The sequence below is a fragment of the Oryzias latipes genome, chromosome 3 (genome assembly GCF_002234675.1).
Source record: "Oryzias latipes chromosome 3, ASM223467v1".
NCBI classification, from domain to species: domain Eukaryota; kingdom Metazoa; phylum Chordata; class Actinopteri; order Beloniformes; family Adrianichthyidae; genus Oryzias; species Oryzias latipes.
This window is the reverse complement of record NC_019861.2, coordinates 17,907,359-17,921,166: the sequence shown is the minus strand read 5'-3', so window position 1 is coordinate 17,921,166 and position 13,808 is coordinate 17,907,359. Positions and strand designations below refer to the sequence as shown.

At 44.3% G+C, this 13,808-nt stretch overlaps 1 protein-coding gene across 9 annotated transcripts; it reads left to right on the top strand.

Moving 5' to 3' along the window:
• The first annotated feature begins 236 nt into the window (after positions 1–236).
• On the top strand, positions 237–13,505 carry bdnf (brain derived neurotrophic factor). Of its 9 annotated transcripts, none has more exons than XM_023953424.1 (3): positions 245–838; positions 1,550–2,003; positions 12,292–13,505. In XM_023953424.1, exon 3 carries the CDS (start codon positions 12,313–12,315, stop codon positions 13,120–13,122), a length of 810 nt encoding a protein of 269 aa, XP_023809192.1. In that variant the 5' UTR covers positions 245–838; positions 1,550–2,003; positions 12,292–12,312; the 3' UTR covers positions 13,123–13,505. The 9 variants fall into 9 exon arrangements, with proteins under 9 accessions (XP_020569060.1, XP_023809192.1, XP_020569069.1 ...); XM_023953423.1 differs by lacking the exon at positions 245–838 and adding an exon at positions 907–1,073; XM_020713401.2 differs by lacking the exon at positions 1,550–2,003 and having other exon boundaries at positions 237–838.
• Positions 13,506–13,808: the final 303 nt, after the last annotated feature.

Here is a 13,808-nt window from a genome sequence, read left to right as displayed (position 1 = left end):
GCTGTCGGTGTAAGTACGCCTCTTGAGGACGGGGATTAAATTTACCAATTTTTCATTTACATTTTTTTTTGGGAGGGAAATTCTGTGCCGGAGGGGTCAAACAAAAGTATTACGCAGCACTCCCTGCAGATTTGTCAATGTAAGTATGTATGAGAGGCAAACAACTCAACATTAGAGAAAGGGGTGGGGGAGTTGTTTTTTTTTTTTTTTTTTTTTTCTTTCTTTTGCGCAGCAACAAGTTCCTCTGGAAGTTGACATGCACACGCATGGTAGCCATGGATGTTTTTTTTTTCCCTGTGCCGCACTGTCCGCGTTCGAGAGCCACCTTCATGACAAGTTAGTGTGTGCGTAATCGGCCTGTGGCCCCCGCGCCAAGTAGGGAGTTTACGGTCTATAACGCAAACGCCCGAACGTGTCAGAAGTTTTATGTCCGTCACTGTGGATTTAAAAGATTTGAAGCAGCAACGGGGGAACAGTCAGAAGCTTCAACCCCTCCATAAACTTGTGCAGCAGTCCTTTGAATCACGTAAGACCCCTAATGGCGTTGTCCCGGCGAGGGTGTTACGTATATCTGCACGAGCTTTTCTGACATCCACAGCTTGTTGTTGTTTGTCTCAACTGAAGAGCCACCAAGGTGTTGCCTAAGAGAGTTTAAGCACGCCGATATTGCAAAGGGTTATTAGATTCATAAGTCAGCGAAGTGGTGGGCGATCTACTGTGCACAGCAGAAGTTCTCATATGATGACTTCAAACAAGACACATTACCTACCAGCATCTGTTGGAGTGAGTGGATATTAAGACACTTCTGTCTCCAGGACAGCATATGGGGGGGAAAATGGTAAGTAGCGATGAAAACTCGCAGCAGATCAGCAATGATTACAAGTAAAAGAGTCGTGCTCGCTGTTTAGTCTGGCAACGCATCGCTGGAAGGGTTGGACTCCTACTTGACAAACTCGAGAGCCGCGTCTGCTGAGGCTGGTGTTGACAAAGCTTGTGTGAGAGGGGAAAAAAATAATTAAACAACAGATTGTGTGGCATTTCTCTGCTCAGGATATGTCGTTTCATTGAGAGGGGTAAGGACATATTACACTGTGTCTGCGCGCAATGTGTGGCTGTATTGGAGGGCTGCGTGCTCGCATGTTTTATGCATGTATGTTATGATGATTTCTGTTTTATTATTATTATTTTTATTTTTATTTTTTTGCTTAAGCGCGTTGGTCACATTTTAGAATATAAGCCAATTACCCGTGACACTTGTCAAAAGCATGACAGCTCGGAGGAAGAACGGTGCGGAGTAGCAGCAGTTTGAATCTCCAGGCTTTCAAGCGAGCGTGCACTGCTGAACCGGCGTTTGTCGTTTTATCTGGAAGGAAATATCCGACCAATATTTGATCAAATATTAACAGGACAGCTTTGGCACGGGGTGGAAAACACACGTGACAATGGGAAGCAGTAATTCGAGGGGGGGGGGGGGGGGGTAAGACTCAAACAAAAGTAGAGACAGTGTCTTGGCCCCTCATAGTTCACCCTGGCTGTGTTATGCTTTCAGCACGTTGGACAGAGGCACAGGAGTCGTGCATGGACTAAAACGCCGCGTGGACGCCAACTCTCTCTCTTTTCCCAGCCCCCCCCCCCTTTTTTTGCCAAAACCTGGGATTGTTTTTCCAACTTTTGGTAAGCTTATTGTGACAGAGCCTTGGTCTTTCAACGGGAAATCAAACGGGATTTTAGAGAGGTGAAAGAAAAGGCGCAAAAAAAGAGAGGAGGGGAGAAAAGGAAAAGGCGCTTAAAAATAACTCGTTCTCCAAAGCATTTTTTTCTGAAATCCCTTTTTTTGTTCTAAAAAGCACAGAGAAAGTTGAAATGTTAGGGCGTCTGGTCTTTTGCACACCACATTCTCAGTACCTATAAGCCCCCCCACACTGCGTTAAACTTTGGGACATGCAAGTCTTGGTCGCGGAGATCTAACCACGCACATAGTGGTTGTCAGCCCCCTTATAAAGGTAAGAAAACAATTCATTGTTTTCCTGTCATTTCTGTCATTCTTTCGTCTTTACCCGCTTCTGAACTACAAGCACTGCGTTGTAATTGGGACCCGAAATTGCTCCAAAATTAGACCCGATCCAGGTGACAGATAAGCCTTTCAAATACTTATTTTTCATGTAAATGAAGTGTGGTGCCTGGACATTTAACGGAAAAGAGAAGCAGGGGAGAAGAAGAAGAAAACGAAGAAGAAGAAGGGGGAGAAAAAGCCCACATGCGTTTGTGTCGCTCGTTTGGAACGTGGATGCGTTTTCTCGGGGAGAAAAGGAGAGCTTTCGGACGCGTTTGTAGAGTTTCCGAACACCGCCTGCTGCATTATAATTTGCGTAATCGTTGCGTTGCGCCTAATCATGCCACCAATATGGGACTTCAGGACGCTGCAGTAATGATTCCAGCACCAAATGGATTGAGAGGGATGCAGATGCATGCAAATTTCCATCCATTCATCCATCCATCCATCCATCCATCCATCCATCCATTTATCCATCCACCATCTATCTATCTATCTATCTATCTATCTATCTATCTATCTATCTATCTATCTATCTATCTATCTATCTATCTATCTATCTATCTATCTATCTATCTATCTATCTATCTATCTATCTATCTATCTATCTATCTATCGTTTTTATTTCTCTTGTTTTATTTTGTTTTGATGTCTAACCCTCCGGATTTTGTTATCGACCAAAAATAACCCTACTCTTTTTACCCCCACCCCGCCCCGCGCGCCTCCGCTACCCCCCACCCCCCTCCCGTCATCGCCATCAAATCACTTGTGTTTTTACTACGACCGCTCTACGGTTTCATTCATAAGGTGCTATTCACTTCACCTGCTACCCTGCCCCCCTCTTTTTTTTTTTTTTTTTTTTTTTACTGTGTGTGTCTGTGTGTGTGTCCGTACACAGCCGACCTGCCTGATCGGAACCGCCTATAGTGAGCACTAATGATATTTTCTTTTACATTCCTTATTAGAATAGATGTTTTTTTATTATTATTTTTTTTGTTTGTTTCGTTTGCGATGCGAGCTTCTTTGATAGTTCACACATTTCTCTACATTATTCCAGTGGGGGAAATTACAATAAAGATGGGCGTGGTCAAACGCATCCACTGACAGATGTTATGGCTGAATGGGGAGAGATAAGACGGCTTGATATGCAACTGTTCAGGAACCAAGGGCTTTTTTTTCCTCCTCCTCTTCTGTTTTTTCTTCTCTTTAAAGTGATCGCACTCATTTCTCCTCATCGCTCCCCTCTTCCTCTAAATAAAAAAGACAATTTTTTTGGCGTTTTAGGATTGTAGCAGAGCTTAAAAAAAATAAACAAACAAATGCATAAAAACACAGCCAAAGAAATAGTCTTTAAATCGCTTCTCCATCCTCAGCTCCACCCCAATCCCCCAACCCTGCGGTCAAAGATTTAAGATTTCTGATCCAAGATGCCAGGCAAAGTAACGGCCAGAGAACCCCCCACCCCCACCGAACCCACCGCCCACTCACAGTCCCGTTTTTAATCAAGGCACCTCATGCAGGCTGCGCGCTCCAAATCAACACAGCGCGTCCAGTAAATTCCTAATTGCATTAGGATTATGGGACTTTTCCGCCGGCGTTTTCGCTCACTTTTTACCGCGCGCGCGGATCGCTTTCTGCATATTACAGTTCAGCCTATTACTCCTCTGTGATGAGACGCAACCCCCCCCCACCCCCCCACCCCCCATAGATCCGCAGCTGATGAGGCTGCCCGACATTCATAAAATGCTCAATTAATGAAGGCTGCGTCGCCCGCAGAATGCCTACATGTTTGCGGCATTTTAATGAAATTCTTCTTTATTTATGAATTAAAACATCATTAATCAAACGAAACGAAAACGGTTTCATCTGAAAAAAAGTACAAATAGAAATGTAAAATCAATTCTTGGCCTTTCATTCACTAAGATATTTTTATTACATAGTCTGTGTCGGATTTTTTTCGTGATGGTAAATCAAACATTTTTTTATCAGCAGAATAGCTATTTTCTGGCCATGTAGCAGTATTTTTAATATTTTTTTTCTCCTACTGAGACATGGGATTATGGTGTGGGCGTGGGCGTGTTGGGTGGAGGAGGAGGGATGAGCGGAGGCGGGTTAGGAGGGGTCTGTGGGGTGGCACGACACACTTTGTATGTATGAAGGTTTTTTTATAGCACTTTTCTGCAATGTACGTCAGCGGATCAGTCCATAAATGGGGCTGTGTGCGCTTGTGTGCGGGCGTGCGCTCCGGTGCGCGCGCCCCTGGGTGCGTGCGTCTCCGCGTGTGTTATCTTTACCGAGAATCTCCCCTCTCTCTCTCTGTGCCTGTCTCTTTCTGCCTCCCTCTCCCAGCTCTGCAGAGTTGAGGTGGGCGTCAATAACAAACCTGATGGTAGGTTTCACTGCACAATAAAACAATCTTTTGTCGGTAGGCCTTTTAATTACACGGAAAATAAAGGGGTAGGGCGCAGAAATAAAACGATGATATTCCGGGATTAAACTGTTTATTATGTCATTTATATTTTTCTTACATTTGTTTAAATTCCCACAATAATTGCCTTTTTTGCGTCGTTTTTATTCCGTTTGACATCATTGAACTCCGATGGTTATTATTTTTGAGGGGTGTGTGTGTGCTTTTTCCGTTCTTAGAAAAGTCGTAACGCGCTCATCCAGAACCTTTTCATTCATAAATGCTGCCGTTTTCTTTAAGGCGAAAATTTATTCTCATACGTGTAAAAGAACTATTGGTTGTTTTTGGTGGAAATCTCTGCGCGCAACAAAGCGAACATCACGACGTGTTTGGTGGGGTGGTGATGCTGGGGAAGGAGGGAAGGAATGAAGGAAGGAAGGGGAGAATAAAAGGGAAGTTAATCATCTTCACCAGTTTGGAAGGCTACCTCGCCCTCCGCCGCGGTCGCTGCTGCCACTGCTTTAGTCACCACGCCATCATCTTCATCACCGACACCCTTCATCCAATTAACAAGCTTGTTTCAGCAAGTTCTGGCAGGATGCGACGCTGTCAAGCTCATTCCGAGCCTTTAATTATCAGCTCTTCGTCACTCCGTGGCGTGATTGTGCTTTTGCATCAAGGAAGCCCACTATGAGTTATTAACATACACGGTAGATGGAGTTAAGGCGCGTCCACTGCGGGACGACGGAGTGTGTGGTATAATCCGTGCGCAAAGCAGCAACTTCTGGAAACAATAACGCGCGGTTGTTTACCTCCCGAGTCTTGAACGCACAGAAAAAAAAGTGAATGGCATCTGTTTCTAACTTAAAACTGACGAAAAGGGGAGGGGGGGACGTAACATTTGGTTCTCTTCAAGCTCATTTAATGCAGTTTGAACCTCTTGAACAACAGCACGTTGCAGCATTGACTGTTTCCAGGCAAATCTTGGTGTGTGTTCATTCAGCAAATTGATGCGGAGGAAAGAGGACAGACAGACAGACAGACAGACAGACAGACAGACAGACAGACAGACAGACAGACAGACAGACAGACAGACAGACAGACAGACAGAGACCATGCGTCTCGCTGGAGTGATTTGCAGTCCTCACCACCACAGAAGTGATGTATCAGCTACATAGGGGTGTGGATGGAGGCCTGTATAAACCAGACTTGTCAGACCAGTGTGCCGTGGCTCTCTCATGATTACATTAAAGGTTATTGTCATCACAGGAGGGATGGCATTAAGTCCTGCGCTCCCAGACTTGTCTCCACTCTCCTCTCCACTTCTTTGACGTCATCCCAGCCTCAAACAACGCGTTTCCTTGGCTGTTTGCTCCTTGAGCAGGAATGCAATTCCACTTTGATCAAAAAATACCCATCCTCTTCTCTTTTTATCCGCAAGTCAAAATGACATTTCACAAAATGTCATTTCGGCCGTGTTACGCTTCTTCTCCTCTCGCGCGCACGACGAGGCGCACTTTGGCGCGCCAGGTGGAGGGGTTTGGTGCTGAAGGTTCTCACTGGTCTCCAGCACCGGTTGCGGCACAAACAAGCTCGGGAAACAAGGAATGTGTCCGGATGAAACGGGATGTTTGTCATGAACTGCCGAAAAAAGTCACTTCAGAAGGGTTTGGTCCAGCAAAGAGGGGCCCCTCTCGATACATTTAACCCATTTGACAATGTCAGTTCCAATCATGCTGGATCACTTGTCTTGACGCATCTGCTTTTAATTGAGCTGCATTTGTAGAAAGGAGTGGGGCCGTGATGTTGGTTTTTTGGCTCTCCTAATGAGATTTATTTATGAATTAGTTGTTCGGTACAGCCCCTCCTGAGCAGAGCCCATTTTTCCTTCTTATTCTCTTTGGAGTCATGTCGCTCAGTGATTGCTGATGCAACTTTTTGTCATCCAGAGTTTGCCCTCGCCTCCTGTGAGCCTTCAGGGAGGGCTATATCTATCTTGGCACATCCCCGGGTGTGTTGGAGGTGGGAGTGACTCATTAAGCAGGTGTGAGCATCCACTTCTATACTGCTGCACGCCAAACAAGCACACAGGGAAGAGCCATGATGGCAATATTACTAACGCATCACAATAAATCTTTGCACTGGATCCTTGCCAAGACGCAAGGATAATGAGCTGCTGTTCCTCCATTATGCTCGCTCTCGTATTCATCAGAGGTAGACTTTCCCAACATCCATTACCAATAGAACGATTGAGAGCTCTTTATTTGAATCCAGATTCATAAAAGAGGTGAATTAATCCCAGTTTGTTCTCGATTATGTGTGAGGGTGGACCAAAGAGGACAGTCATGATCTGCAGCTTCAGAAGTTACCCAGATCAGCTGTCACTTGGTGATAGCACCATCACTGCACTGCAGAAGCATTTGCAAAGAAGTCATGCACCTGCAACGTGAGGAACAATTTGCAGGGGGGGAAGCAAAAATTGCACCAGAATTGAGAAAAAATGACGCATCGGGCAGCTCAAGATTGGGCTTTCATTAGTAAGATGGAATCCATGTTGCTCATATCTAATCTCCTCATATAGTCATCTAAGAGAAATGTTTATTTTTGAAACACCCCGAACATCCAATTTTACATAAACAGGACATTTTTAAATGGCACGCAGTGTTATCACGACTTTGGTGGAGACGCGCTTGTTACGCAAAACCTCAAAAAAGAAAAAAAAGAGAGGGGTGGAAAAGCCTACTCTGGAGGAGGCTGAGCAGAAAATACGGAAGAGGAGAGGCTTCAATCGTTTGTTCTGTTTTGTAGATGCGGACAAACAAAGGGGGAGTAATGCACCTTAAAATCGCACTAATAGTTTCGCCTCTGGGCTGTTAGTTCGGTTACGACCAGTCAGCCGGCGGCAGGTCACATGTTGCCGCGTCATTGTGTAGTAAAGTTACTGTAGTTGCAAAGAGGATCCTCATTTCGACTCCAGAGGTCTCCCATCCCGCGGTGCTGCTGCTGCGTTTTTACGTGCGACAACTTCAGTTTGAGACGATTTTCAAAGGGAACGCGCAGCCATGGGAATGCATTACCTCAGCTATGCAATTTCCACCATCAATAATTTAATTTATTTGCTCCAAAGCTGAAGAGATATCCCGAAGCTTTTTACCGAGAGAGTTGCAGGGAGAGGAGAAATACCGCTAAAGTCAAATTTTACTCAGGGAGTTGTCCAAAACATCCCAGATGACTACACTATCCTCTTGAATGGTCTGTTTTACCGACTGGGCAGTAAAAGGTACGTGTGTGCTCGTTTTCGGTAACTTTGCTATTGTTTGAGGCTTTTTTGAGGGGGAAACAGATGATGTGTGCGTGTGTGTTTGCGTTTGTGTGTGTGTGTGGTGGGTCTAAAAGTGGCTCGATCAAGTCCAGGTCTCCTGCGCACCTACAGCGCCGCAGCCCGACAGGGGATCTGTGTAACTTTATCCCCCCGTTCATTAATAAAAAACGCTGTTATTATGTTGATTGGGTTTCCAGTGGGGAGCACAAGCTCCGGAGATATAATCTCATGAAGGGATAGAACGGAAAAAAAAGCAAACTGTTATAAAGCGGTGTTTTGGGTCAATATAGTCAAGTTTTAACTTAATTTCTTAGAAATTGGCTGATGGAAAGGACATCCTTTGGGATTTTAGCGCACTCACGTACATCATAGTCTTCGAAAGTTCTACATTATTGTTTGAGAAGCAATGACAAACACTTTGATGGACATATATTGGAACTTTATTGGACGCTAGAGACAACGCTGTCAACGCTGTGACCTACAGTACATTCGTGTTGAATGACTGTACAGCAAATCAGCAGAGGAAAGAAAGTGGCGAAACAGTCTCAAAGTTGCAGCAGAAAAGGAGTTTTACACTTTGAACGTAATTGTACCAAGTTCCATCTATCCTTACGCACTATCTTCCCTTTACGCACACAATTTTACGCACAACAAAACTATCTATCTATCTATCTATCTATCTATCTATCTATCTATCTATCTATCTATCTATCTATCTATCTATCTATCTATCTATCTATCTATCTATCTATCTATCTATCTATCTATCTATCTATCTATCTATCTATCTATCTATCTATCTATCTATCTGCTTTTGCACAGGGAGGTAAAGGAAAACACTTATTATTTCACGGTCTCAGACACCACCTAGTGTTCAATTTAGGGAATTGCCAGTTCAGAACTGCAGGCCTGCTTCTCTTATCTTCATTTTTAAGGTTAGAAACCACTTTTAGATGACTTCCTAAAGCTCCCACCCAGGCACTTGGTTGCACCTCAACCCAAACTGGACTGATCGTGTACTTCCACTGTGATCGCACACTGCCGCACACAGGACAAGGCAGGAGGCGAGCCGCTCATTTGGGTAGCATAAATCACTCAGCAGGTATTTGAATGCTGGGTTCTCTATGGCAGGAACCAGGGGTTGGCCTGGAGGCCAAGGTATAATCTATAGAGATGCTCATCTATTACTAAACGTGCTCGGAAAATTGAAAACAGACCAGGAGGAAGCAAACTTCCACATGTGTCAGCCATTACTGCAGACAGCTCAATTGAGTCTAAATTGCCTTTCATGTATTGCATTGTGGCACAACAATGTGATGCCAAGGTAGAGTTTTGTTTTTAAGAACATTTTCTTCTATTTTCCCAGCAAAAGCGAGCGTTTAGGCTGTGGGGCTTGTCGTGTTGAGCATGACAAAACTTGCTGCTGGGTAAATAGCTCTGACCTCCACACTTTTAGAAGAATCAAAGAAAGATACCCATAATGGAGAAGCTGCTGTGGAAAAGAGTCCATGCTGCACGTGTGCTTCTATTCAAATACATAGGGGGACATTTCGTTCTTTCATCTCTGCTGATAGAATTGTGTTCATATTCCTTTGTGGGAAGATAATCTCACTCACACTAAAGTCAAAAAGTGTCGAGACACGCAGAGGAACTCTACACATTGTGTATGAACACTGGCCTTGCTAGTTCATTCATGCTTTAGAGAAACTTTTCAGTAACTGTCAGAGGAGGCATTTATCACTTTAATCCCCATGCGGCACAAAAGAATAAATGTGAGAGGGAGTTACTTTACCTTGTCACACATCTGTGTTCTCTCAGCGATGAAACAGGTGGTTGTCTATAGACGGCAAAGTGGTCAAACATTAGGGTTTTCATGTTCAGATTGTATTTTTAGGAAGGATTTCTTTTGTTGGATCTTTCATTCCTCCACACCGTTATGTTATCAGATCAAAACTCAAAGTGTCTCAGTACAGTACCCTGAGGTCTCTGTTTGAAGTGAGGGGGATCCGTTTTTTTTAACTCACCAACTTCTCACATTACTCATCTAGAAGCATCAGCAAGCAGATTTGACTCTTCTTTCCTGATGAAATATTCATGCTCATTATGTAAACAGACAAACCCATCTCTTTATTGGCTGCGGACTCCCGTGAAAACGTTCCTGCACTGGATGGATGAAACAGGAGCAAACCAAACATTTGTCACATTTAGCCTGGGTGCAGATATAAGCCAGAGATTCTCTGCCGGTCCCACAGCAATTAAATGATTCATTGGCTTTATCGCATTTTAACAGGATGTTGATTGAGAGCATAAGCCATATTGATTGTCCTGATGGAAACAGGAAATCACAGAGATAGAAATAAAATCATCTGTTGTTCCCGGTGTGAGGATACCCAGGGGAATGGCATGCAATTGCGCACTGTTGAGTGGCATTACCCCCCCTCAGCAACCTCCCCTCCCTCGCCTTCTCCATCCTCTCCCCTATGGAGACCTGGAAGAGACGTCATCGGAGGTTGTTATGCTGTGAAATGACGCTGGCACTCTCCCCACCCCCTGCTACTGCAATATTACCCCTGTGGTCTGTTACAGAAGATGCAGCACTCTTCGTCTGCACCATTTCCAGCATGAAGTTTGACGCCTAACAGTAATCAGGCCTCTGCCGTCATTTCCCTCTCGTGGAAGTGGAACCATTTGAGCTCGATGCTGATAATAATTATATCAGCCTAAATGCTTCCTACACATAAAGCTCACGACTGGCCTCAATCCCGTAAACCGACATGCTTTTCCATGCTGGGAAGCTCTACAGAAACCTTCTTGTTATTGGAGACAGAATAATGTTAATTCATAAACTGGATTTGGAACAACTTCCAATATGAGGTCTTCATTCTTGGATTTTTCCTGAATCGGTATATTTGTTGGATGAAAGGAGAAAAAGAAAATACCCCCCCCCCCCCCCCCCCCCAAAGTTAACACACATATAAGCCAGCCCCTCCCCATCCAGCACACACTCCGGAGGAGCACGTCACAGAGCTCGGGGGATGAGTGCCTCATTAAGAAGAAGGATGTGATATTCTGAATAGAGACTGTGAGACTCCTAGCACGTCTATTTATAGACGAGATATCTCTATGGCACTCACCGTGGTGTCGGTTAATTGCAGCCACAGCCCCAGATACCAATTAAGAATGAAACAAATGCTTTTAAGGTGGGGTTTTGCTCCTCCCTGTTGTAAAGGTTTTTCGTGTCCATCCTGAGCGAAGGCAGGAGTATGTTTGCTCGCTTCCTTTTCCTGCGTCAGCTTGGGACATGCGGAGTGCAGTCAAAGCCACGGCCAGGCTATTTTTAAATGAGCAAGATCTAGATTTTTGTTTTTGTTTTCTGAGTGTGTATGTGTGTGTTTGCCGCTATGAAGCCTTTAGCTGTTGGATGTTCACCAATTCATTGATTTGCTGTGAATCTTAGAGCAACTAAGAGGTAAGGGATGAGCATGTGCTCAGTCAATTCATTGATTTAGGATAAATGTTCAGCATTTCTGCAACATATGGCTCCCTTGTGGATTTTTTTTTCCCTTCTTTTTTTTCTTTTGCTTATCTTGTAAGCTGCCGGGAAGATGACACATCTCTGGTTCCTCATGACATCCTGCTCATTCATCCTGCAGTGCTTTCAGCGTCCACCTGCCAAAAACCAAACAGAGTCCCTCATAAAACAAACCCATTCACAAACATGGGGTTTTGGTGTCATACCTGTCTTGCAACACCGACCAGTTTACCGTTTAAATAAATAAAAACCACAGCTCCAGTGTTTGCCAGAGCTGACACGAACACATCAGCCAGGCTGTGGAGGTGCTGCACACGGGTGGAGGTTCCTGAGCTGTTGATGGTGGGGATTTTGCTTGCGGGGCTTTCAAACGATTACGAGCCCATCTGTTTTGTCGTTTCACAGTTGACCCTGACGTGGTGAGCGCTCTAAATACATCCATCTGTCAGTTGTGGTTTTAATCGGGTGTAAAAACAATTAATGTATCAACCAGATGACGTCTAATAACCGGAAACCACTACTTATGTGCCGAATTTTAAAGCCTTTTTCAAAGCTGGTTAGCAGCTTCATAGCAGCACATACCTGCACACACTGGAGTTTACTCAGCAGTTCATGAATAATATAAGTGTACGGCGCTTTCAGCATCAATTTGTGTAATATTATCTTTGGTAAAAGCAGCCTCTCTAATGCTCAGCTCTCAGTTGCTGCCAACAAATAGAAATCAAAGCCAGACCTCGCACAGAGTCCAGTTTGCAAACAAGCTGAAAACACTGACGACACAGTGCCAGTATGATTTCAATAGAAGCTTGTTTTGATTACTGCAAAGCTTCAGGCTTTCTTTTTGGCATGCACTCAAAGAGTGAAGAAGAAAGTAGGATCTGTGGGTGTGAAGAAGAGGAGAGGAGCTGGCTTTGTTGAAAATGCTCTTTAACTGACCGACTCTCCCCACTTTGTCTGTTTTTCTCTTCCCCTTCCAGTTCCACCAGGTTAGAAGAGTGATGACCATCCTGTTCCTTACTATGGTTATTTCATACTTCAGTTGCATGAGAGCTGCGCCCCTGAGAGATGCCCCGGGCATGCGGGGCCATCGGACGGAAGGCTACCTGGGCGCCGCTGCGACGGCCGTTCGAGGCCACGGGACTCTGCAGAGCGGCGGCGGGCCGGGCCAGCACGGGGAACTCCCCTCACTCACAGACACATTTGAGCAAGTGATAGAAGAGCTGCTGGAGGTGGAGGGAGAGGCGGCGCAGCTGGGACAGGGGGCGGATAAGAGCCAGGCAGGTGGGGGCCCATCGCCTGTGGTCGCCGCAGAGACCAAGGATGTCGACCTGTACAATTCGCGGGTGATGATCAGCAACCAAGTGCCTTTGGAGCCGCCGTTGCTCTTTCTCCTGGAGGAATACAAAAACTATCTGGATGCCGCTAACATGTCCATGAGGGTGCGGCGGCACTCTGATCCATCGAGGCGGGGAGAGCTCAGTGTGTGTGACAGTATTAGCCAGTGGGTGACGGCTGTGGATAAAAAGACGGCAATAGACATGTCTGGGCAGACGGTTACCGTCATGGAAAAGGTCCCTGTCCCCAATGGCCAACTGAAGCAATACTTTTATGAGACCAAATGCAACCCCATGGGGTACACAAAGGAGGGCTGCAGAGGAATAGACAAGCGGCATTATAACTCCCAATGCAGGACAACCCAGTCCTACGTGCGAGCACTCACCATGGATAGCAAACGGAAGATTGGTTGGCGGTTTATAAGGATAGACACTTCCTGTGTATGCACATTGACCATTAAAAGAGGGAGATAGTGTATAAAATGTATAGATTTTATTGCAGAGTTTAAAAAAGAATAAAGAGAAAATATCTATTTGTATATATACTTAACAGGGTAAATTATTCCGTGAAAAATTTTATGAACTGCATGTAAAAAAGATGGTTTATACAGTAAAAGTGATACTACAGTCTATTTATTGAACATATTCATGACCTTGTAAACAATTAAAAAAAATCTGATGAGTCTTTTTGCGCCCAGTTTAAATTACTATATCACTTGACTCAAGACATTGTGATTTGTTTACATTGCCAAGAATTAGAAAATGAAGGGAGAAGATTAAAAAAAAAAAACAAAGGCAAAGAATGAAGGAATGAGAGAGGACGGTTCCATCTTCAAAAGCTTGCATGCTGCTTCAATTGTGAATTGAGAAATATCCACTTAAAAAAAAGGATATGATGCTGACCAGAAAAAGAATAAAAAAAGAAGAATTCAGTTTACATATTCAGCAGAAAACAGTTTCCTCTCGAGTAATTTATCTGTTTACTGTTCTAAACTTCTCAAGGTAATGTTGGAATTACTTACTATGTCAAGGTGCTGTTGTCAAAGCTTTGCTGTTTATTTTTTTATCCCCACAAGAGGAAAATATATATTTAAAAAAAGTATATATATATATATATATATATATATATGAGACATGTTTCTGGGTTAATATTATTCATT